We start from the raw sequence: 25080 nt of genomic DNA, 5'->3' as shown, positions 1-25080 counted from the left end.
ACAAAGGTAACGGACATCTATCTTTCTCATTGTGTTTGTTTTGTTCCGTTTTATTGCTTCAACTTAATAAATTTTGATTGCAATCAATGATTTAAACTGGTTTACACCGTATGCAAGCGAACACTTGTGTTTGCTGTTTTCTTGTTTGCTATCGTTATTTTTTTAAGTTCTTGATGATCACCTCTAAAAATTATACTAAAACAATTATTTGCCTCAGCAGCAAACATGCTCATAGCTATCCATTTCTTTTACTTAAGGGACTAATAAAAACAATGAATACAGTAAAAATAATTTGAAATAAAAGGGAAAAATGTAGATTTTTTGGAATAAAATGCTGGCATGCCCCTTTTTTTTTGTTTTGTTACAGAAACTAGTCAGTAATATGAGACTAACGAAGAGTAAACACAAAAAAGCTCTAGAAGAGGGGTGATAACTTTCTTTAGAGCAGTACTGTATGTTATGCATAAATTGGCTCAAATCAACAAAAGTACAACGAACATGACAATAGAAAACAGAAAATACAAATTCTGTAAAAGTCTTTTGAAACATACCACAATATTTCTCTATATTTTATTTTTTTTGAAGAAAATCCCTTTTTTATACATACTAGTTATTCAATGCTTTCGATTGGTATACTATGGAATATCCCACAAGTCACTAGTATTTTCTTGGTATACACACTCGCCTTTGTAACTATTTTATACCATGCCATAGAAAAATTGCTTACAAAACTTTAATGGAGAATAAGATTGCAGTGCACGATAGAAAGGTTGGGTCGAATACCAACAAATATATTAATGGCTTTTCTGTATCAGAGTATATCGGCTGTATTTTCTATGGCAATGGTATAAAAGTGGATAACCCATGCTTGCTCACAGGGTTTACAGGTGGATAAAAATGGTCTAACCTAAAAAGCAATATATTGCTGCATAAAACACAAAAGGATATATTACATAACCTTAGACAGTTACAAAGGTCTAATGCCAAGTATTTTATCCAATTTTATTATGATTATAAAGTTATTTATAACTTATAAAAACCAGAACATATCAAATGAAGAGAGGATCCTGATATATGATTTCATATATTCATAATTTCAGAACATATTATGTTAACAATTATAATGGCAAAGGTCAATTATTACTTATAGAAATATATACTAGCTGTATCTTTGTGTCAATGGTAATTATCAGTGTTTGAATGTTTTCAACAACAGTGCAAACTTCAAGAAATTGCACTATGGTGTGGTTAAGTCAGCTTGCTAACTAAATAATAAAACTCAGAAATAGCACAATGGAAATAGAGACAGGAAGTGGTGAGTGGAATTTCATGACAACGAAATCCCTAGAAACACTTATATTTACAGCAAATAAATCATGGGTTTCAAGTTATATATTTAGTTAAAAATATTCAATTTGTGGGTAAAAGTTACAACAAATATATACAATCCAAAATAGAGTACAGTCTATACTGTAAGACGGTAATCTTGTGTGTGGATTACAATGGTTACAAAGTACAAATAAACCTTGGCTGGTGCAGTTGCTTTAATGTATGCACTGTAAACCTGATAGATGTTTGGAAAGGTTCATTATTTTAATCAGAAACGGGCATTAACCCATAAACAGTTTGGTAAAGTAATGGAAACCTCAATTTTACGTTGATTTAAAAGTACATTAATTGGTAAAACTATTAGCACGATAATTTATTAAAACAGATGTGAAAGTAATCACTCTGGCAAGTCACAAAGAGCAAAGATATCCTATTCATAAGGCAATAAAAACTTGAAGAAAATACAAGGAGCTGTCATGAAGTATAGAAAAACACTCTTAAGTGAGCCATGATTATTTTTTGTCTACTTCTGAGTGGTAGAGAAAGTGGCACCCCAATCCCTTTTTCCAATAGAGCAGCAATGCAAAAGAAAAGCAAATGTGAACAGCTTTCGACACCCAAATGAAATTTGTCATATAAAATCGACTAAACGAACAAACAGAAAATACAGAAAATAAAATACAGAAATTCTTTTATGAAGTGCATACAGTTGTTTGCTCTCAATTAAACCAAACCATTTAAATAACAACGTCAATTCAGAACTTATGTCTGATGTACAATAGAAAATAAAGGGTAGAATGTTACATAGTACTTAAACTATCGGTAACTGGGAAATCACGAGATGTATAAAAGCTATAAGCTTATCTTTATCGAACGCGTAGCGAAAAAGCAATTCCAAACACTTTCCCGCATTAAAAGTACTAACAAATACTAAGAATACATCAGTTGCCTAGAAAGGTGAAAAATGTTACGTATACTCGCTTGAAATAAATGAAAGGTACCAACGTGACACGCATTAACAAAGAACGTAGCAATGCCGGAGCCACGAAATTATAATCGGTATTTAATAAAGCTCACATTTTCGAATTAAAAACCAGAGTAATAAAACAACAAGGGAAAGTAATCTTTTACTTACTGTGCATATGGCTACCAAAATAACCATTCCAAATCCTTACAAACTCCGAGATTCAATGGATTGCCCAGATATTAGGTAAAGAATAAGATAAATATTCGAATGAAGGTACAACCGTGACACTAAAACGACCGCCATCTTGCAAATTGCCGAACAACGAAGTCACGTGCAGTCACGTGCGCTATATCCTGGAGCGTGATTGGTTTGATACAGCCGATACACTCAACAAGCACGTAGCCAATTACAGGGCTTCTTACGAGAGCTGCATGATAGTTGTTTCTTTGCAAACTAATTAGATGAAAAAATTGCCTCTTGGTATGCAATAGCGCGCGCTATTGTGGAAAGGTAATTACTCAAATTATCGATTGGATTGATGGACACTTGTCACAACTGCTGAATTGGAGTAATTATTTCAAAAGTAATCATTAAAGGCGGGCTGAATTATTATTTACAAAGCTGCATGACCTCCGCCAGCCCCCACTTTGTGAGATTGCAAAACCATTGAGACAGTGGAGGCTGTGGAAAAGTTTCGAACAAGAGAGAATTAGCTTCATTGTCGCGTGACATTTATCTTCTGCCATGTAACCTTGGCATGTTACCTGAGTGAATATTATCTCTTGCCCGGTACCAACATACGTCAGTGTAGTCACGCATAAGCTAAGAATCATTAAAGGCGGGTTGGATTATTTACAAAGCTAACCTCCGGCATTTTACAAGATTGCTTAACTATTGCCAAGGCCGTGGGAAAGTTTGGAAAACGAGAAAACTGAGCTTTAGTCTCGCGTGACAATTGTTTATCGTGAGAGAACAAAAGGTCTTGACGGACATACAGAAGATCTCTATACGTCAATGCAGTTACGCAGCTATGTTTTCATTAAGTACACTGAAATAACAAATGCTAGATCTATTACTAGTGCTTGAGCTTGCGAAAGATAACCCTACTGAATTCCATAAACCACAAACTGCAGCGCAGAATGATTCCTCCTTTGTGTGTGTGTTAATTATAGAAATTGCTGCGTCATGTTATAGTCGGGGTTACAATTAACATTACAATGAAAAGTAATGAAAGTTGATGTTTTGCTTCATTTGCTGATTTTGTATTTTTTAATAACAAAGATCTTGTCATGATAATGCATAATGACGTAATCTCTATGTCAGTTCACGAAAGCTTATTTATAAATAGCGTTCACAACAAGCGCTATTGCAAGCTGCCGTCGTTGACAAAGCATGATGATTTTTTCACTGTGCGTCTTCCTTGCACATTTATTTGTGTTGCAAGCCTCAGCTGATCTTGCATTAGAGCATTCGTTCTTTGCTCCTCTGGATGAAGATGAAAATGTGAAGCTGTACTGGAATGTCAGCACTGCAAACAAAGAGATTATTTTCACGGTGGAAGCCAAAACAACTGGATGGATCGGGTTTGGAATCTCCACTGGGCAAGGCAAGATGAAAGGAGCTGATATTGTAATCGGCTGGGTAAAAGACGGCAAACCCTACTTTAAGGTGAGTGAAACTAAATTTACTAAGATCCGATCAAGCCGTTTCGTAGGAAAATATTCCCGCCTAAAACAGCAATCCTCAACTCCACTACGTTCGCAGGTCACTAATCCTGTTCACAGGAGCCTTGTTTTCTGCTCAAATTCGATTGAAAGAAAAACCTCTTGATGGCAAACCCTTGGAAAAAGACCTCTGCAACCGGGGTTAGCAGGCTTAACAAAGATGCGTGATCCTTGTGGGTTCAATTCAATCAGTGTCAACTGGGGTCAACCGCCGGTACTAATTTAATTTTCACTTGAATGTCAGAAATTACATTTCAGTTGTCTATTGTACATGCATGAAGAGTTAAAGTGTTATTCTTTCTATAGTTCGTCGACAAGATTTGTCCAGTGAACAAAAACTAATAAAGGAAAGCATTGCCAACCTTTTTTTGATACCGTGTCTCCCGAATTGTTCATTTCTCAGTTGTTAATTGCGGTACACGCGAACCGCCTCGAAAACACGTTTCGTAATTGTGTCTGATGCAACTCCAAAGTCCAAAAGAGGTCTTTGAAATATACAAATAGGCGAATACGGCTGTTTTGAGCCAACAGGGTAAATAAAAGGGAACAACGTTTATCTTTTTTTAATCAGTGAATTTACGTTGTTTGTTTCTTTGCAAACTAATTAGATGAAAAAATTTTGTCTCTTGGTATGCAATAGCGCGCGCTATTGTGGAAAGGTAATTACTCAAATTATCGATTGGATTGATGGACACTTGTCACAACTGCTGAATTGGAGTAATTATTTCAAAAGTAATCATTAAAGGCGGGCTGAATTATTATTTACAAAGCTGCATGACCTCCGCCAGCCCCCACTTTGTGAGATTGCAAAACCATTGAGACAGTGGAGGCTGTGGAAAAGTTTCGAACAAGAGAGAATTAGCTTCATTGTCGCGTGACATTTATCTTCTGCCATGTAACCTTGGCATGTTACCTGAGTGAATATTATCTCTTGCCCGGTACCAACATACGTCAGTGTAGTCACGCATAAGCTAAGAATCATTAAAGGCGGGTTGGATTATTTACAAAGCTAACCTCCGGCATTTTACAAGATTGCTTAACTATTGCCAAGGCCGTGGGAAAGTTTGGAAAACGAGAAAACTGAGCTTTAGTCTCGCGTGACAATTGTTTATCGTGAGAGAACAAAAGGTCTTGACGGACATACAGAAGATCTCTATACGTCAATGCAGTTACGCAGCTATGTTTTCATTAAGTACACTGAAATAACAAATGCTAGATCTATTACTAGTGCTTGAGCTTGCGAAAGATAACCCTACTGAATTCCATTCGAGATCTGTACCGGCGTGCAACTAACTTCTTTAAATGAAACTCCATTTATAAATGGTCTTTGCGAGCATTTGCGAGCATGCGAGCAGAGCGTTTTTCTTTGCGAGCACGAGCATTGACAAAAGTTAGCCTTGCGAGCAACGAAACCGTGTTGATTGAAACCGTGTTGATTGATAACCGTGTCCGTGTAAACGTAGCCTAAAAACCGAGCAGGCGAGCACCTGCAAAAATATGCGAGCACGAGCAAACGAACACCCACTAAAATTTTCCGGATCAGCATTCCGAGGAGTAGCCTAATTTTGCGAGCACTGCAAAATTTTGATGGACCATTCATGACCCCTAGATTATTTTTATTTTTTTTATACTTTTATTATTTTTAAAGCAAATTGACGCAACTCTGCCAAAACTTGACATCTCGTCTCAAAACTCGTCACAGTGTTAGAGATAAGAGCGGCTACATTAGAGGCTACTTATCAAAGCTGTGCAGAGTGATAAATACACCCTTCTTGAAAACCTGATATTGCCAATTTTTATTTGAAGAAAAATGTTTTGTGGGCATGGGGACATTGGTAAGCTAAATATGAAAAGACGGAGGGGGAGGGGGTACGGTGGCTTATAAGTGAGGGGAGGGGGTGTTGGGGTTATAAAAGGAGTTTTAAGGTTATTAGAGTAAGACCCGGCCTGAAGCGCTCTAGTTTAGAACACATCCGGCTCCCTTCGTTAAGACAACAAGAGGATGGATTCATAAACATCGCAAGTTGTCGAGCGGCCCAGCCGGACTTTATTCATGTCTATTAAATCATTCCTTTTCGTGATTTGATGCGCTTGAACATACTATGGAAACATTCAAATGCAGATAACTCAAACTCAACAGTTTTATCATACATAGTTAATTCAATAATAATGGCATCATAACTAGCTTTATTTCATGACAACGAAGAGTATCTGTCTATGATAACTCAGTCTATTCGTTTTCTCTATTTTATTTTATTATTTTTTCGACTTGAAATTCAGTAAACTTTATTTTGTTCTGCTATCTACTATCAAACATCGTGAAAATTACTGGAGTCCAGCGTGTACAGCGAGAACTACCATAATTCACAAAACATCACCCGATTTTATTTATGAATATTTTGTTTTTAGTACAGTATCAGATACTGTATAGAATTTCATTAGAAAAATAACGTTTGCAAGAATTAGTTTGCTATTTAGCTACAAATTGTCCATAATAAGTTGCCAGGCAACAAGTAGTGCTGATAAGCTGTATTAACCAAAATTTATCTTATTTCTGTGAACCCCAAGTTACCAATATACAATAAATGTAAATCAAATGTGTTGCAGGATCGACATGCAGATGGTCACGTGATGCCAGAGATTGATTCTCAGCAGGACTATGAATTGATTTCACTGACGGAGAAGAATGGAAAAACCACCATGAAGTTTAAAAGAAAGTTTGACACTTGCGATCCACAGGACAACAAAATTGAGGTTAGTTTGTAAACGTCTCATTACGGAGATTGTCATTTAGCGAACCAAGTGCACGTGGCTCATGATTTCCGATCATAGCCCCGCTATCAGCGTCGCAAATTTCCCTTTCGTAAACGGTCGTTGCCATTTGAAACGGTCGATGCCATTTCTCAGAACGGTCGTTGCCATTTGAACGTTTCGAAGTGGACGAATTCTTCGAGCTTGTGCATGACTATTAAATCGCTACGTTCTCGACATTCGGCATGCCGGTATGCACAAGCTCGAAGAATTCGCCCTGAATTCGTCCGCTTCGAAACCAAAATAATTTTAAGAACCGCTTGGCGTTTCTAAACAGGCATAGAATATTCTCATTAGGTTACTAAAGTAAATGGAGATATTCATCCATTTTTTTTTTTTGCGTGAGGTTTTCTGCAGTTTTCTGTTGCAATATTTCTTACTTCCGGGCTGAGCCAAATTTTTTACAAGTGTCGAGAACATAGCGATCTTATGGTATACCGAAGCTCGGATATTTCGTCAACTAGAAAACCAAAATAATTTTTGGAATCGCTTGACATTTCTAAACAAACATCTGATACTCTCAAGAAGTTTGAAAGATCCTTTCATGCGATTTGGTCCAAAGTATAAATGGCATCTACCGTTTCAAATGGCAACGACCGTTCTGAGAAATGGCATCGACCGTTTCAAATGGCAACGACCGTTTACGAAAGGGAAATTTGCATCGGCGTCTTTCCTCAGTCTCCATTATTGGGATGCGAGAGCATGTTTTGTTTGTCTTGGAAACATTTGAGAGAATCCAAACGTTGAAAACTGCGCAAATAGATCGAATGGACATAAATGTTCGAATTTCGCCAAAATATATCGATTTAACAAATCGACCACATTTTTCCATGGTCTACACTCTTATAGACCATAGAAATGACGTCAGAAAATGTTCAAAACTCAAGTGGAACCACGAGCCTTTAGGCGAGTGGTTTCACTGCAAAGTTTTGGACATTTAATGGCGTCATTTCTATGGTCTATAAGAGTGTAGACCATGGATAAATGTGGTCGATTTGTTTTATACTATAACCAACTGGAACAAGTATTCATCACAAGCATTGACTGACCGTGAAGGAATTTTGCCGGTGGAACGTAAAGATTCCGGCCCGACACGTAAAAACGACAATGATACAAAGGAGATGAACAAGAATTCAAAGAAACATTTTAATTACCTTTTCCTCTCTCGTTGAGTGCGTGCCTATCGCTTGAAGCGAGCAAGATTATTTTTCTTTCTGAAGATCGTGTTAGCGCTCGTTCACTGAACATCGACAGTCCGCTGCCGGTTCGCTAGCACCGTTCTTCTCAGTAAGACCAAAAATTCAAAAGCCTGGTTAATTTTCTTTCGACAGATCACCTGAGTAGAAGTCCAATCCTGAATTCCGAGAAAACAAATACGTACTTGATTCAAACAAAACACGATGAAATTCGCTTTTATTCATGGGGACCAAACTTAGACATCATTTAGCCCGCGTGTGTGCGTGGGGTGATCTGACGTCACTTTCATGGTCTATACTCTCATCGACCATAACTTTTGACCAATCAGCGCGCGAGAATTATCTGGGTTATGCTATACAACAATATTTTCTTACTCTGTTTTAATTTTATTAACTGTTCATTGTTGTTGAGTCCCTTTTTTAAAAGGATTCTTTCCTTTTTACGCCACGAAAATTTGGAACGACCTACCTTTCTATATCAAACAGTCTAGCGAATTTTAAAAAGAACCATAAAACTAACTAACTAACTAACTAACTAACTAACTAACTAACTAACTAACTAACTAACTAACTAACTAACTTACTAACTAACTAACTAACTAACTAACTAACTAACTAACTAACTAACTAACTAACTAAACGTGATTACATCTTGTTAATCAAAATATTTATCCTTAGAACTTAACCATCGATTCAATATATTTGTAAGACAAACCGCCGATGATAATGTCGATGATAACAAATTGTGTTCATGCCTTTTTCTTCTCACCAGGCTGGAACAACCAAAGTTATCTATGCTTATCACCCTGATGACCCGTCCTCAGAAAATGACATTCCACCTCACATTCCTAAAAACAGGGGACCAAGAAGTCTCTTACTGCTGAACAGTCTTGAAAAAATACCAACTTTACCATCAGACATAAAGACATTCGAAATAAGGCATAACAAGGTAAGAAGTTGAGAAACCTCGCATATACCCATATACCCATACCAATCGAGAAACTTCTAAAGGGGAATGTAGCTTAATAATCACTTCAAAAAATAAATGATACTAATTTGCCAAATAAAAGCACTGAGTGACGAATCCCTTTCCTGCCCCTCCCGCCCCCGAAAACAATAAAATACTGTTGCACAGTTAATATAAGTGGATAAAAATGGAAATAACAGTGTCTATCCTTGACTTACAGCAAGGCGCCCAAATGTGTGACCACTTTTAATTTATTCACATTCTTTCGTGCAGATTTAATCCAATCAGAAGTCAACTGCAACCTATCCACGGCTTTTGATTGGATTAAATCTGCACGAAAGAATGTGAATAAATCAAAAGTGGTCACACATTTGGGCGCCTTGCTGTAACAGAAATATAGCAAAATAACATTCAACACCACCATCGAACATCAGTGAACAAATTAGCATGTTTGATCTACAGTGGCCTATAACGAAAATTTAAGGTGGCTCTGAAACGGCTTCGGAGAAATCTGTTTAACTTTGCAAAGAGTTGTATCCCAACATGGGGATCATTATTCAATGATAAAACATAGGGGTCACCGGACTCGTTATTATAAGCCCTTAACGGGAAAATAAAGGGTGTTTCTAATTGGTTATAATGTTGCTATGGTAACCATTGACGTCATGAAAATGACACCAACTTTTTCAGCAATGATTGGGCATTTGTTTGATTTATTTTTGTAACAAATGTTTGTAGCACTGGCCCATTAAACTATGAGAGCTGGAAAATGCTAAAAACTGTTGTGAGCCTCCTTAAGATAAAGTCTTTGAAGTGGCCAGAATTACGACTAAGAAGTACTTAATGAAAATTTCGTCATCTGTTTTATTTTTCAGACTGCTGTTCCAAGCAAGCGCACTAGCTACATATGTGCTGTATTCGAGATTCCTAAAGTGAATAAGACTCACCATATTGTTAAGGTAACTTTATCATCTCGATATACAGTCATCTCTCGTTTAAAGGTCGGGACACCACTCTGAAACGGTAAACGGGCACTTGAATCAGTCAACGGACACCTGAAAAGTGTGTTTTCGGTGAAAAAGTGCTTTAGAGCAAATGAAACATATTTGAAATGATAGCAAAGATTAGGAGAGTACGTAAGGATTTTCGTCAAATTTAAAAATAAGGAAAAATATCCCACCAAATACGCCATTTCTGAGTTACCCTTTGCCTCTGTTTCAAAACGAGTTACGTGGGAAACCATTTAAATGAAAATGAGTTTCATTTGCATGAAAATGGACCTGTAGGTGAAACTCACTTTCATATAATGGTTTTGCACGTAGACTCGTTGTGAAACAACTCGGAAATGGCCTATTGAATAAAATTAAAAATAACCACAATAGTTTAAAATTGCCATTTTATTAAAAAGTAGAATTTTCCTTAAAAAAAATTGAAAAAAATGATGTCTTTAAGTCGATTCCTCAGTATTGCATTGCGCAACCTTGCTGCGCATAATTTCACGCGTGGTGGCCTTTTTTGGCTTGGCCCACGAGGGAGATAGTTTGTCGTTTACTTTTAAACGAGCACGGTGACTTGTATTTTTTATTGCATAATTTTGGTGTGCAAGAAGTCCTGTTTGAGTTAGACGGTTTTAAGAAAAAGTTTATCGGAGAAAAAGAATATAGCTGATTGCCTGCACAAAACTGTTATTCGAGGCCGCAAATTATGAACTTGAAAAAGGACGGAAAAAAAATTGTCGACAACTTTATTTCTGAGGAATCACCTAAACAATATGACTGTCCAGGAACACCACATTCAAATGCTAGCAGCAGCATCAACAAAAACTGTTTATGTATCAAACCTACTTACTTGAAAATCATCTATCATCTTGAATTCTCATTGCTCATGGAAGTTGTTTCCCATTTTGTTTCAAACTTAGGTTGAGCCAATCATTCAAGCTGGTCACGTGGGCGTGGTTCATCACATGTTGGTGTACGAATGCAGCGATAACTTCCCAAAACACCACTTGAACTACACTGGCATGTGTTATTCTTCTAATATGCCTCCCGAGGTCGAAGAGTGTACAGGAGTAACCGCCATTGCCGCTTGGGCAATAGGTGGAAAAGTAAGTAAATTTTGGCACACCACCAAAATGATAGTAATGATTATTTTTGTGTGTAACAGGCTCTAGGTCCCTTGTTACAAGGTATGTTAATTGGTGACACAAACTAAAGGTGCTAAAACATTAAATAGCTATAAGGGACAGACCATTATTATTTTTTCAAGGGGTGGTATGAAACATATTGAAAGAAAATGTTTGGAAGGCCCAGAAAGACAAAATAGATTGTTGGCAAACACGATATTTATGACAAAACACAGGTTGAATTTCCAAAACAAAATGTTTGCAAAAGTGTACAAACCAAAAAAAGCGTTTGCATTGGAAACTTTTTCATACCTCCCCCTCCCCCTCCCTCCAAGAAAATATAATGGTCCGTCCCTAAATAATTAAATTTAACATTGTTACATATTGGTCAATAACATCGTTGTTCTTTCTTTTGTTTTAAATAGAACAAATGTCTTTGATTGCTCGAACCCCGTGTTCCGTTTAGACCACAATACTAGACCTAAATAACTGTTACTATGCTTATGTTTCCCTTGGGGTTATACACGGAAGCATCCCACCCAACACCAACACCCCTCCCCCTACTTGAAGAGGAGTGAATGACTTCAGGGCAATGGCTGTGTTTCTTCCCAATTCAATCGGATGTCCGACCCCTAGCCATAAGATTACTCGTTGCCTCTCAGTACTAACGCAGAAAGTCTTCTTTACAAGGACTTCTATTATCCTGAGCACGCTGGATTTCCAATCGGAAAAGCAGACAGTCCAAAAGTCGTCATATTGGAGATACACTACGATAATCCAGACAATAAAGAAGGTACTTTAATAAAATGAATTTTACATCAGCTACCGTATTTGTGTTTCAGGCTACCTAACAGTTATTTATTTGTGCGTATTACTCCCGATTTGTGCTGGGAAATGAGCCCAACTCTTTACTCTTTTGTTAATAATTCAGAAACCTTTTTCTCCCTATGACTGTTGCGACAGGTACGACCATCGTATGCGACACTTGAACAATAGACGAGCGAGTGTTTAAGAGGGGACTGGAATTTTTTTGGCTTTTTCCTCAATATCTACACGTGTGACCCCACCTCGATAAAAAAAGCCTTGTACATATGTAGTTTATCTTATGTAATGCTTAATTTTTCTTTTTGTAAAGAATTGTATCATGTGTTGTTTTCAATAAAAAAATAAAAAAATCTTACATTAAACAACAACGACAAAATATTATTGTTGGAAATATAAGTATAAAGCTGTGCGTGTTGCCTTTTAAATTGTTTTTAAGGGATGATTGACAGTTCTGGTTTGAGGTTTTTCTACACCAAACAGTTAAGGAAATATGACGCGGGAGTGCTTCAGGTTGGAGCGGGTGTTAACGATGCCATGTTAATCCCACCAAAACAGACAGGCTGGAAAATCGATGGCTACTGCACAAAGGACTGTACAAGAGAGGTATGTGCATGAATTTTGATCAATTAGAATATCAGATTTTATTAAAAATGGTATATAAGTCCTGAGTTTTGATTGGTTAACAGGCAATGGTATAAGAGCTCATATGCCATTGGCCACAAATGTGGTAGGTAAGGGTAGGGCTAGGGGGTTGGGGAGTCACTAAGTTAGTTTTGAAGGTTAAGTGTCTAAAGGACAACATCGTTCAAAGTAGCTTTCGTATTGATTTTTTTCTGATCTCTAGGGACTTAAGGATTCTAGTCTACCTAAAGGAGGAATCAATATCTTTGCTATATTGTTGCACACTCATCTGGCAGGTAAAAATTACATTTTAAAACAAAAACAGTAGTTGTAAAAACTGTTACGTATAAACTTCTTCATATATTGAACGACGATGATCATAGTACAAAGAACTATAAATACCGAAGCTTGTGTCTTCTTCTAAAGCTTAAGGATTGGGCAGATAACACAAAATGTATACTTAACTAAAAACATAGTAACTATACCTATTGATTAAGCTGCTTGGCTAAAAGATAGGTAGGTAGGTAGGTAGGTAGGTAGGTAGGTAGGTAGGTAGGTAGGTAGGTAGGTAGGTAGGTAGGTAGGTAGGTAGGTGGGGAGGGAGGTAGGTAGGTAGGTAGGTAGGTACGTTAGGAGGTAGGTAGGTAGGTAGGTAGGTAGGTAGGTAGGTAGGTAGGTAGGTAGGTAGGTAGGTAGGTTGGGAGGGAGGTAGTTAGGTAGGTAGGTAGGTAGGTTGGGAGGGAGGTAGGTAGTTAGGTAGGCAGTGTTACGATTGTGATTTAATTATACCGTAATATGCGAGATGTCATTTAGCTTGCGTGACATAGACGCCCAGTTGCATTGATGTATATGATTTGAGAGCCATGCGCTCGACTGAGTACAATGCTGCAATAAATTCATTTGTTAAAAAAGAAAGCTGTCTTCTCTGGAAATATTCACTTTTCACCCATTGAAACAGGTAGGTAGGTAGGTAGGTAGCTTGGTACGTACGTACGTTTGTACGTAGGTGCGTAAGTGAGAAGGTAGCCAGGCTGGCAGATAGGTAGCAAAGCGGCTAAATTAATAGGTAGTTACTATTTTTTTTAACTAAGTATACATTTCGCTTACTTATTTTTAGGCGGGGACGTAGTCTCGAGCCTTATGTTATAAAGTGGATTTCGCGGTTTGGGTTTACAACGGGCGATGGGCGATGGGCGATGGGCGATAGGCGATGTGATGATTCGAACCGAGGGGGATTGGTAACTAAGAATATGTTTTGAGATTTGTTTGCGTCCGCCATCTTGGTTGTTCGGTCGTGCATGTGAGACTTTTTCGCAGCCAGAAGCCTTGACTCGAAGTAAGATTAGTAGCTGATATTTTTTGCGCTTACTTACAAACATATTGAGATATCATAGTACACAAAAACCTTATCGACACACCGATAGGTCGAGGGACTAAACTAAACTGTGGTTTACGAGCTGGTGAGTGCAGTTTCGATCGGCCAGACCGTTGCCTTACAAGACTGAAGTTGAACTGAATATTAAGCAATGAAAGCAATATAAGCACGGCTAATTAAACATCAGAATTGTGATCTAAACTACTGGCGACATGGTAACCTGAGCTTTAACTGAAGACGAGAAGTGCAGAAGAATATTGCCACAACTGCTGAGGTGAGCTATCTAAAGTTTATATTTGCCTGTACTTTATTGAATACCGTAATGATGAATAACATAATGGTCAAAGTATTTATGGAATCGAAACAACGATTTTAAAAGGTTAAATATCTGCTAGATGTTGTTATATGTAATTTGCTGGAATTTATAGATCACTAAGCATTGAGAGGGGACGTTCCATTTTTTATCCGCACCCCCCCTAAGGATGACAGGAATCCAAACCCTCAACTTTTTGTCGGTGCCCTTTGAAAAATGAAATCCGAAGGGTTGATTGTTTGTCGGCACCTTTGAAAAAAATTTCCGAACGGTCCAAATTTTGTCGGCTTCTTTGAAGAAAAAATCCGAACCCCCCTTAGCAAAAACCCGCCATCCTTAGGGGGGTGCGGATAAAAAATGGAATGTCCCGAGAGCTTCATTCGCGATCCCTTCTGTCAACGGAACGTTTTCATATAATACTACTAGGCGATTTTAACATTGATTTTAATCAAAGGCTCTTCGAGCAACCTCATGGTAATTCGATGGATGAAGTGCCGACCTCCGCATTTTTTCTAAATAAGTGTCCAATAAAGTAAAGCAATCTCACTTTGCTTTATTTTTCCACGTGAGTTGCGACATTGATGGCTCGTGCTTTCAGGGGTCGTAGCGCTATTCAGTTTTCACAACCAAAATATTTACCGGTTAGTGTATTACCTTTGATCCTTTAAAGCATTAAGTAAATTTGTTTTGTGAATATGTTTACTTTTCTGTCAGCACGTATAGCGTTATTTTTGAGCAGCGAAAAAAATTGAGAGAAAAGATACGCCGGAGCACTTCGTGTATCTGCTCGAGTCAAAAAGATGAAAAACGGATGACGTGACACGAGGTGACGTGACGCGAAACAAAAACGTGCCGTGGATGTTGTGTTGACTAAAACACGTCACAAAGCGAGCGTAATAATTTTAACAGTTTTTAAGCGTAACTATATGTAGTTCATTGGTGCTATCAGTAATGTCACAATCTCACTTAATTTGCCTTCGAATGTTTTCTTGCGTGAATGGGTCATTGATAGTTTTTTTCTTCAAATAAGCGTTCAATAATGTAACACAATCTCACTTTATTTCCCTGTGAATTTCCATGGGAATTGCGTCATTGATGGTTCGTGCTCTCAGGCTTCGTAGCGCGAATTCTATTTTATCACAAAAAATATTTAAGTGTAACCTTTGATCCTTTTTAGCATTAAGTAAATTTGTTTTGTGAATATGTTTACTTTTCTGCCAGCACGTATAGCGTTATTTTAAGCAGCCATTAAAATTTGAGAGAAAGATGCGCGTTTCTGCACGACTCAAAAAGATGAAGAACGGATGACGTGACACGAAGATGATGTGACGCGAAAAAAAAACGTGCATGAATGTTGTGTTTACTAAAACGCGTCTTTGAATGTTTTTTTACGTGAATGGGTAATTGATAGCCTATGCTCTGAGGCTTCGTTGAGCGAATTCTTTTCTCTTTTATCACCAGAGGATAAGTGGAAGTGATCCTCTTTCGATTTGTTTTGTGAAATTCAATTTAGTTCCCTGAAAGAGAGAGACCCTGGAACGAGGTTGAGATTTGATTGACATGTGCTGAATTCGTTTAAAGGACCTTTCTGTCAGCACGTTTCTCGTTTTAATGCTAAATTAATTGCGGTTTGATATCAGAATCGAGTGAGTGAGTGTTCGAGTGAGAAATGCGGCCCATAACATAACCTCATTACCATTCGGTAAAAATGGTGTACAAAGCAGCAGTAAATATAAACAAATGATTTTAAAATATGGATACAAACAAACTTATTTCAGGCTTAACCACAGATAACAGAACTACAATTGATAACATTTTATATACAAATCTAAATAAATTAAGAGTCCAAACTGGTGTTCTCGATACACACTAAAGTGACCTTAAAGCTGTGTGGTTTAATAGCAACCATAAAAGAGTATATACATTTTTGTAGGCTATAATAACTAGTAAATGATTTGAGAAGCATAGTGTACATGTAGAAAGATGTGTTTCAGAAAAAAGAAAAATTTAAGCGAATTCAGTAACTACTTCTGCTGCATTTATTAATTGTTGTAGTTAATCAGTCTTGGTGTCTAAAAAAATATGTGTAAAACAATTATTAAATTTTTAACAATTGATTTGTTAAATAATAATAAAGTATTTTTCGTTTTTCTCACGACGTAGTCACGTGTGATAGAGATCGCGACGTTTCGACTGCACACTGCTAGTCTTCATCAGGCGATAAGGTCGACTGGCTGTGCGTGAACTTATAAAGCACGCTGCCGCGCTGTGATTGGTTGGTTTTCAACAGCTGTGATTGGTGCATTTCGATCCTCACTGTTTCTGTGTCCTGTTGTTACCTCAGCGGTCCGCTGTCGTACAGTTCTCCTGTTGTTGTGTTTTTTGATCGTGGGCATCCATGCTTCAGAAATTTCAATGCCATTATCCCTGTTGATATTATTGGGGTGAAGTCTTATGTGAATTGCCTCTTTGACCCTGCGTTTGTACCAGTGTGGGTCACGATCTCATTCCAAAGCGGGTAGTGTCCGGTGTTGTTGGTGTGTTCTGCAACGGCGGAGATCTGGGTACGGGCGAGTCGGATGTCCCGGTCGTGCTCTTTGATCCTGTCTTGCATAGGTCTTCCCGTCTCACCGATGTAAACTTTGCCACATTCACAGGGAATCCTGTAAACAACGCCATCTTGCTTAGTGGAATCAACAGCGTCTTTCGGCCGTACTTGGTGTGATCGTAGTGTGGTTTCCGACTTGAAAACAGCGCGCACGCCTTGTTGTTAGGCAGCGGCGAAGTTGTTCGGAAAGACCTTTGACGTAGGGCAAAACCGCAGTGGATTTAAACTCGGTCGCGGGTTCAGCATTGGTGCTCGGTTTTCTGGTCTTGGTGATTTTCTGCAAGAAAGAAAAAGGATAACCATTAGATACAAGAACAGATGACAGATGTTTTTTCTCTTTGGAGATAACAGATGGTTCTGTTACGAGGCGTTTAGCACGCTCGTAAAGACACTTAACAATACCGCGTTTTACTGATTGAGGGTGGTGTGAATCATACGCTAAGTATTGATCAGTTTGCATAGGCTTCCTGTATACGCTGGTGGTGAGGCGGCCGTCTGGTTCTCTCGAAACTGCGGTGTCAAGGAAGGCGAGTTTGCTGTCACGCTCTGTTTCCATGGTGAAGCGGATGGAAGGCTGCTGGATGTTAAGATTTTGTAAGAAACTGTCGACGTTTTCGCGATCCAAGATGGTAAACGTATCGTCTACGTAACGTTTCCATATCTTAGGCTTGTAGGATGATGAAGTTATAGACTGCTCCTCAAAGCTCTCCATGTAGAGGTTAGCAATAACAGCGGAAACCGGGCTTCTCATGGCTGCGCCTTCTTGTTGTTCGTAGATTGATCCGTTATACTGAAAGTATGTGGATCTCAATACGAATGTCAGAAGGTCAGTGATCTGAGCAGGTGTTAGCGTTGTGCGGTCAGCAAGGCTGGGATCGTTGTCTAGTTTCCGTAGCGCGGCTTGTACAGCGCCGTCGATAGGAACGTTTGTAAACAGCGACTCTACGTCGAAGGACACCATGATCTCGTTGTCTAGGATCTCTATCACACGTGACCACGTCGTGAGACAAACGAAAATTACTTTATTATTATTGTACTCTACCACGATGAATAACCACAACATTAATAACTACAACATTAAACGATAATTGATTTGTTCTTTTTTTATGTTTACAGAACGGAATTAAAAAAAAAAACAGAAAACAACCAAGATACAGTTTTCAAAGAATCCACTGACAGCTGTGTTTTGTCCTAATTGCTTGAATATGTTTAATCTGCACTTTGTCAAGAAGCAGCATGAATGTGTGAATGTGGCTATTGCATTGCACTGGTTACACTGGAACTGGTTATTGGCCTCTATTAAGCCTCTATGCAATATATAGAAAGCCCAATCCTCACTATAAATGGCAGATATATTTAAACAAAACACAGTGAAAACCATGTAGCAATAACACCTAAGTTAAAACAAAAAACTGTGTAAAACATCTCTGGATTTGCTACTGAAAGACCCTTCAATTCAAATTCATCACTGGCAAACCACTATATCAACTCTAGACTCCACATGTACTGTATAGAGATGCTGGACTTATTGGACTTACTTGCATCACAAATTGAACAGATAGTGCAAACAACGTTCAGCCCAATTTAAATCAAGATACTATATCAACTTTTCTTCCTGGAAACTTGTACTTCCTTGTGCTGCGTGTTTTACCTCTAAATGATATTAAGTTTTTGGACTTAGGCTGCATTCATTATGTATGCTACAGGGGGTGGGGGGGGGGGGGGGGGGGGGCAGAGGAATTTTTTTACAGTGGCTCGTTTTTTTATATCCCCCAAGGTTTATACAAATTTTTTATAACCCCCCCCCCCCCAGCAATCAGCCGAAAAATGAATACCCCCCTCCCTCACAAGAAATATCAAAATATATATCTGTATAATAGTACACTATATATGTTTGAAATTTCAAGAGATATGTTTAATAAGAACATCGAAAGAGCTTTGACTGTTTATGTCATACGTATGCCAGCCTGTCTAAAGCGGCCTTCACACGACAAACTATTGGCCAACTCGTGTTGGCAAACTCGAGTTGGTGTGTGTGAACGACGCAGCAACGGCAAACAATTTGGCCAACTGTTGGCGACAAAATAGAACTCGTCTCTATTCTCACCAACAGTTTGCCAACTTGTTTGCCAACTGTTGTTGTGTCGTTCACACACACCAACTTGAGTTTGCAAACATGAGTTTGCCAACTTTAGTTTGTCGTGTGAAGGCCGCTTAAGTAGCGCGAATTAGGTATAGATAGCCTGCCAGCTCGTGTATGAGTACTACCAGGAGTATTGACAGGAACCTCCGTTTCACTGTCACTCTCGTCGACAAAAGCAACAACCTCATAATCATCATCATCACTCTCACTATCACACTTATCCACGGATTCATCTCCGCTGTTGCCATCCTCTTGACCCTCGTTTTCTGGCCGTTCAGCATCATTCCTCTCAAGTGCGACATGTGCCATTATTGTCCTTATCTTAGCATTTTTCTTTCCAAGGAGAGAAAGTTTATGATGGTCTAAATATTTGTTAAGTTCTTCGACGTATAGCTTGTTCATATTTTCAAACATGGACGCGATAGTTTTCCAGTCATATTGTTCGTATCCTTTCGTTTTTCGCGTGTTCTTGTCTTTTGTTGTCTGATTTTGTCTTACTGTACTGGTCCGTTGTAATGTCAAAAGATGATTCAAACACCCTTGTACCTGAACTTCTTCAACAATGTACTCATTACAAAACCGCTCTATCGTTTCAGGCTTTTCTAAGCTCTGCCCCTGCCCCCCCCCCCCCCCCCCTTGTAGGATACATAATGAATGCAGCCTAACTGGACAAAGCCAAAGCTTACATTACAGATTGTACAGTCAGTGCAGACAACTTTAAGCCACATTTAAACAAGAGGCAATCTACCGGTAGATACATATTGCAAGACATTTTATTCGTGGAAGTTTACTTGCTGTCTAGTAAAGTTACAAAATATATCTCGTCTCGTTCACGCTTTCCTTTGTAAACAATCAAACAACCGTCCTCTGCAAATCGACTATATTTTCTTATGATATAGTTTAATTATCCCGACCTACTCCCTTCCGACCTCGTAGCTCAGGCGGTAGAGCGTTGAAAGATCCATTCCGGAGGTAGTGGGTTCAAATCCCACTGGGGTTAGGAATTTTCTTTACCCCCCCCCCTCCCCCCCCCCCCTGTAGGATACATAATGAATGCAGCCTTACTGGACAAAGCCAAAGCTTACATTACAGATTGTACAGTCAGTGCAGACAACTTTAAGCCACATTTAAACCAGAGGCAATCTACCGGTAGATACATATTGCAAGACATTTTATTCCTGCCGAAGTTGTGGAAGTTTACTTGCTGTCTAGTAAAGTTACAAAATATGTTGCAGTCCATTGTCAAAAGTCGTGATAAAAGACATCTTATTAGAATTGTACGAATTAAATTGCCAATTTTGTGATCAAAGCAGCTTATAATTTACTTTTTATTAATTACAGTAACATTGGTTAGAAACTAACCATACCTTGGAATGCACAACTAAAAACACCACCGGAAACAACGTACTGCATTTTAAAATTTTATCCCCCCCCCCCCCCCCTCTTTATAGCCAATGACTCAGTGTCTCAAGTTTCGACTAACAGTGAGGAGACCAAAATTGCGACCACTTTTTATGTATTCACATTCTTCCTTGCAGATTTTATCCAATCAGAAGCTTTTCACAGCTACTGATTGGAAAACGACTGCATAAAAGAATGTGAATTAATTAAAAGTGGTCACTAACTAACTAACTAACTAACTAACTAACTACTAACTGACTGACTGACTGACTGACTGTCTGACTGACTGAATGACTGACTGACCGACCGACCGACCGACCGGCCGACCGACCGACCGACCGACCGACCGACCGACCGACCGACTGACAACGAACGAACGAACGAACGAACGAACGAACAAACGAGGGAAATTCTTTCTTACTTACTTACCTATCCACCTTCATTTTCTTTCTTCTTTAACGGCACCTACTTATTTTCGTTGGCTTAACTTCTCTTTTTTCTTTTGTCAAGGTCGCAAAACCTGGCTTCGTCATGTTAGAGGTGGTGTGGAGCTTCCTGAAATAGCCCGAGATGACCATTATGACTTTAACTTTCAGGTGATTTGTTTCAACATTTCTCCGTTTTTAGCCTTTATTCTTGTTCTGTAGTCAAATCCTTACAACCCTACTCATGCAGACCTGTATTTAAATTAAGCGATATTTAGTAAACGTTTTTTGTAATACAATGGCTATTATTAATCTTTTCACTTCCTTTTACTTCTGCTTTCTGTTTGCAGGAATACCATTCCTTGAGGAAAGAAGTCCACGTTGCTTCGGTAAAAAGTATAGTTTTTAACACATCTTCCAGTGGTGCAGCAATTTATTTCAAAATTAATCAATTCGTATAAATTAACAAGCTTAAAAAAAATATATCAACAACCTCGATGATTTACGCAGAATGATTTTACGTATCTCGTCTCGTTCACGCTTTCCTTTGTAAACAATCAAACAACCGTCCTCTGCAAATCGACTATATTTTCCCATGATATAGTTTAATTATCCCGACCTACTCCCGTCCGACCTCGCAGCTCAGGCGGTAGAGCGTTGGAAGATCCATTCCGGAGGTCGTGGGATCAAATCCCACTGGGGTTAGGAATTTTCTTTACCCCGTGGGAACCTTCTCAAATTTACTTTAATAGGGTGAATATCCTGGGGATTTGGTGTATCGGCAGTATTGCCTACTACCGGCACTCAAATACATTTATACATTTTACCATGGTCTACACTCTCATAGACTATGGGAATTCGAATAAGAAGCGATTTTTCAAGGCGTTTGACTATAAGAAGCTGCGATAAAATGTTCCTTAAAAACATATTTTAATATTATTATCAAGTAAAAATGAAAGTTGATAAGTTGATGACTACGGAAATTATTTTATAAACGTTTTAAACTGATGTGGAGCCAAGGCGAGTGGATTCATTCATTGCAAAGTTTTGGACATGTTATTACGCAGTTTCTCGGCTATTGAGCGCTCGAGAATTGTGCCGATTATTGGTCATCTCATGGGTATATTTTTTTTCCACAGGGTGATTCCATGATTAACGTCTGTATCTATGACACACAGGATCGCACCAAAGGCACACGGGTAGGTGACAACAGCAACACGAACTTATTATAGAAATGATAACAGGGAGGTTTAACTGGTAAGTTACAGATAATCATGCAAAACAAATTAAAGGGGCTGCTTCACGGATTTTAACCAAATTTAGTCATGGGGTATTGCCATTAAATTTGGCGATAGACAAAAATAACTGTGAAGGAACAATGAAGGAACATTTCAATAACCCAGCAAATTCAAAAGAAGGTACACATGGTCAAAAGTGAAGAAGATTAAAACGGATTGCGATATGGGTTTTTTAAATACTGATGGGCTGAACAGTTTTAAAATTATAACGCCTGGAGACACATTTGGTTCTTTTGAAGCTGTGGTTTTGTCCTTTAATTTGGATCCATAGAAGTGAATTCTTTATTAACATCAAGTTTCAAAGCGAGTATTTAGCAACACGTAATAAAACAAACTTAACGAAGGCGTGACACAGTCCCTTTTTACGATACTGAAATGTAGATCATGTCCTTCATTCGTGCTTTTCTCCAGACTTCATATTATCAAAAGACTAGAAGTGTTTCTAGACCGCAACCCCCCCCCCCCTCCATCCCCGAATTGTATCCTTGCCGACCATCACTGGGTTACCGCTAGCATTTAATTCACCTGCATTGAAACACCTGGAAAGGGTGGAGAACAGCCCTGTGAGAATAAAATGTTGTATTCCGCATTCAAAACCATGACTGCCCGACTCGAACCAGGACTGTTTGAGCCGAAGGGTAGTGCAATAACCACTCTGAGCTTGCACACGCATTACATGATTTCAGGCAAGTTATTCAGGCTAAGCAAGCATCCTTCAAAATCACAGGCTTTCTTGTTAAGCGTCTTAGTCTTAAATGAACAGTTCGCACCTTGTAGGGGCAAGTATATATTGAAAGAAGTTCCATAAAACCCCTGCGATCTTTATATTATATAAATGAGACTATCTGTTTTCCTTTTTATTATTTTAGGGAGGACTCTCAACATACGAAGAGATGTGCCTGTCATTTATCATGTACTATCCCAAAGTCAACTTGACGAATTGTGAGTCAAGTCAGTGGCCGGCATACCAGGCATGGGCTAAGGCTTATTACAAGTAAGTCTGAGTGAATTTTCTTTTACTGATTTTAAATAACGTCCTTCCTGAGGACTGCTAGGATTCTGGTTAACACCATAACGGAGGCCGTCTTATCACATAGCATTGTTACAGTACAGTAATGGTTTTAAACAAAGTACCAATCATAAGTCGTCAAGTTTTGATCATTTTTTTGACAAAAGTGGTTACCATATCAACAGTATAACCTGTTAATACCTCCTTAATTTTGGCTTTAAATGCCAATAACTCAAGAATATGCATTTTTGAGTTTTGATCAGCATGTCATGATACAACTTTTGTCTATCAGAGGGATTTAGAGCCGCCTCGATATTTTAAAAATTTATGGTGGCTCTGAACCCTCTAATAGAAATTTTTTTGCCATCATGGCATGATTATCCCAACTCAATTATAAAAAATGGGGGTCACCGAGTCTCTTTTTGAGTTACGGGCACTAATAGCTAAAATAAAGTTTTTAACGTTGGTACCCTTTGTGTAAAGTTTCTTTAAGACTAAGAAAGTCTTCTATCCCGATAATCGTTTATTTAAGGTGAAGCGAGAATTTTGTCCGTAAGTTAACACGTGCTTCTTGTTTGGTTTCTCTGCTTGGTATAGAAAAGGTGATGATACAAGCAAACTCAGTTGGTGGACTGATGCAGTGAACACAGGACTCAAGGAAGCTTACCGGGACTCCAAAGAAGTGGTTACGAACTGCTATGCCCGTGCTCATACACCGATACAGGTAATAACCTTGAGTCGTTCATGTATTGTTGTTAAGATAGCGCCTAAAGGGTCCTGGAAAAAGTTGTTATAGTTGTATAAGGCTATGGTTATATTGTCAGGTTCATAGACAGCATATAAAGAATGAAACATTTCTCCAGCTGGCATAAATTAAGGTTGAGCGTTTTTGTAGGCGGTTTTCTGTTATTTCGTTCTTGAAGTTCTCAGGCTACAGTTATGGACCTTCAGATCAGATTACGAATACGCGATCTAGTGCGAGTAGGACTTCCGAATATTTTCCGGCATTGTTTACGACCTTAGAAGTAGTTCCCTACTCTTTGGAGTAAAACACAGGCAACATAAACGATTGTAACTGGTATTTTTCCTTATTTTGTAGGGTGTCGATGGTAAGACAAAGTCCAAGCCAGTGATCGACACGCCCTACAAACCTGAATCTGAGTGCGCCGTAGTTGAGTCTAGTGGAGACAAAGCCGCACCAGGCTACCTGATCCCGCTGGCTACACTCGTATATCTGGCCGTTTTTAGTGGCTGAACAAACAGCATTGCTCAGCATCTAGTAAAGTGTACCGCATTAAGTTGTGTACAACTTTCTAGTAAAAGTTGTTTTTTTACTAATATTCCAAGGTTTTTTTTATATCTATCCATCTTAATCTATCTTGCTAAGCAAACAACACTGGTAGCATTTAGTAGCGTGTACGACATTAAGCTGTGTCTATGGCACTGTAGCAAAAAGTTGTTGTTGTTGCTGTTTTTTGCTTTATACTCAAATAAACAGTGCTTACCTAAAATGAATTTTATACTGCTTTATAAATAACGGGGATACTACGCGTGATCTGATTGGTCAAAAACCTATGTACTGGTACCAGTAATTTACCGCATCTTTCCTGTTTCCCGGTATAGCAGCACTTTACTCGACTACGAAATACGATCGGCTCGTGATTAACAAGCTTTTCTCGTGTTTCCCCAACCTCGCGCCTTGGTTTATTGTGTCGGTAAAGAACGGTAAAACCATAGAAAGTGTGGTCTTTTGCTTAGATTGCGGAGATAAATAATTTATTTTTTCTCAAATAAACTATCGCTCAGGGGATCAGAGGGTCTATCCCTCCAAGGAGGGACAAATGTTCTTCATATAAGCCTCCCTTGTGTCTTCTTAGCAAAGCTCCACAGCAGTCTCGAAGGGCCGGGGAGCGGAGCCCCATAACCATGGAAAAAGGTCAATCATG

The 25080-nt window shown here is 38.6% G+C and overlaps 1 protein-coding gene across 1 annotated transcript; it reads left to right on the top strand.

Moving 5' to 3' along the window:
- Positions 1 to 3598: 3598 nt before the first annotated feature.
- On the top strand, positions 3599 to 24645 carry LOC144628487 (DBH-like monooxygenase protein 1 homolog). The gene is made up of 14 exons (XM_078486595.1): positions 3599 to 3964; positions 6628 to 6774; positions 8800 to 8976; positions 9870 to 9953; positions 10913 to 11098; positions 11807 to 11909; positions 12378 to 12544; positions 12786 to 12858; positions 20913 to 20998; positions 21178 to 21216; positions 21967 to 22026; positions 22995 to 23119; positions 23732 to 23858; positions 24234 to 24645. Exons 1-14 carry the CDS (start codon positions 3689 to 3691, stop codon positions 24387 to 24389), a joined length of 1806 nt encoding a protein of 601 aa, XP_078342721.1. The 5' UTR covers positions 3599 to 3688; the 3' UTR covers positions 24390 to 24645.
- The last annotated feature ends 435 nt before the right edge of the window (positions 24646 to 25080 follow it).

This window comes from Oculina patagonica, chromosome 10 (genome assembly GCF_052425735.1).
Source record: "Oculina patagonica isolate OP01 chromosome 10, crgOcupat, whole genome shotgun sequence".
NCBI lineage: Eukaryota > Metazoa > Cnidaria > Anthozoa > Scleractinia > Oculinidae > Oculina > Oculina patagonica.
Note: the sequence above shows the minus strand (reverse complement) of the source record. Positions and strands in the feature narration are given on the sequence as shown.

Bases quoted from the DNA above. Each gene is read 5' to 3' on its own strand.
- LOC144628487 (XM_078486595.1), top strand. From the start codon at position 3,689: ATGATGATTTTTTCACTGTGCGTCTTCCTTGCACATTTATTTGTGTTG. The intron at 3,965-6,627 runs GTGAGTGAAACT...AATGTGTTGCAG, and splicing joins ACGGCAAACCCTACTTTAAG to GATCGACATGCAGATGGTCA. The intron at 11,099-11,806 runs GTAAGTAAATTT...CTTCTTTACAAG, and splicing joins CTTGGGCAATAGGTGGAAAA to GACTTCTATTATCCTGAGCA.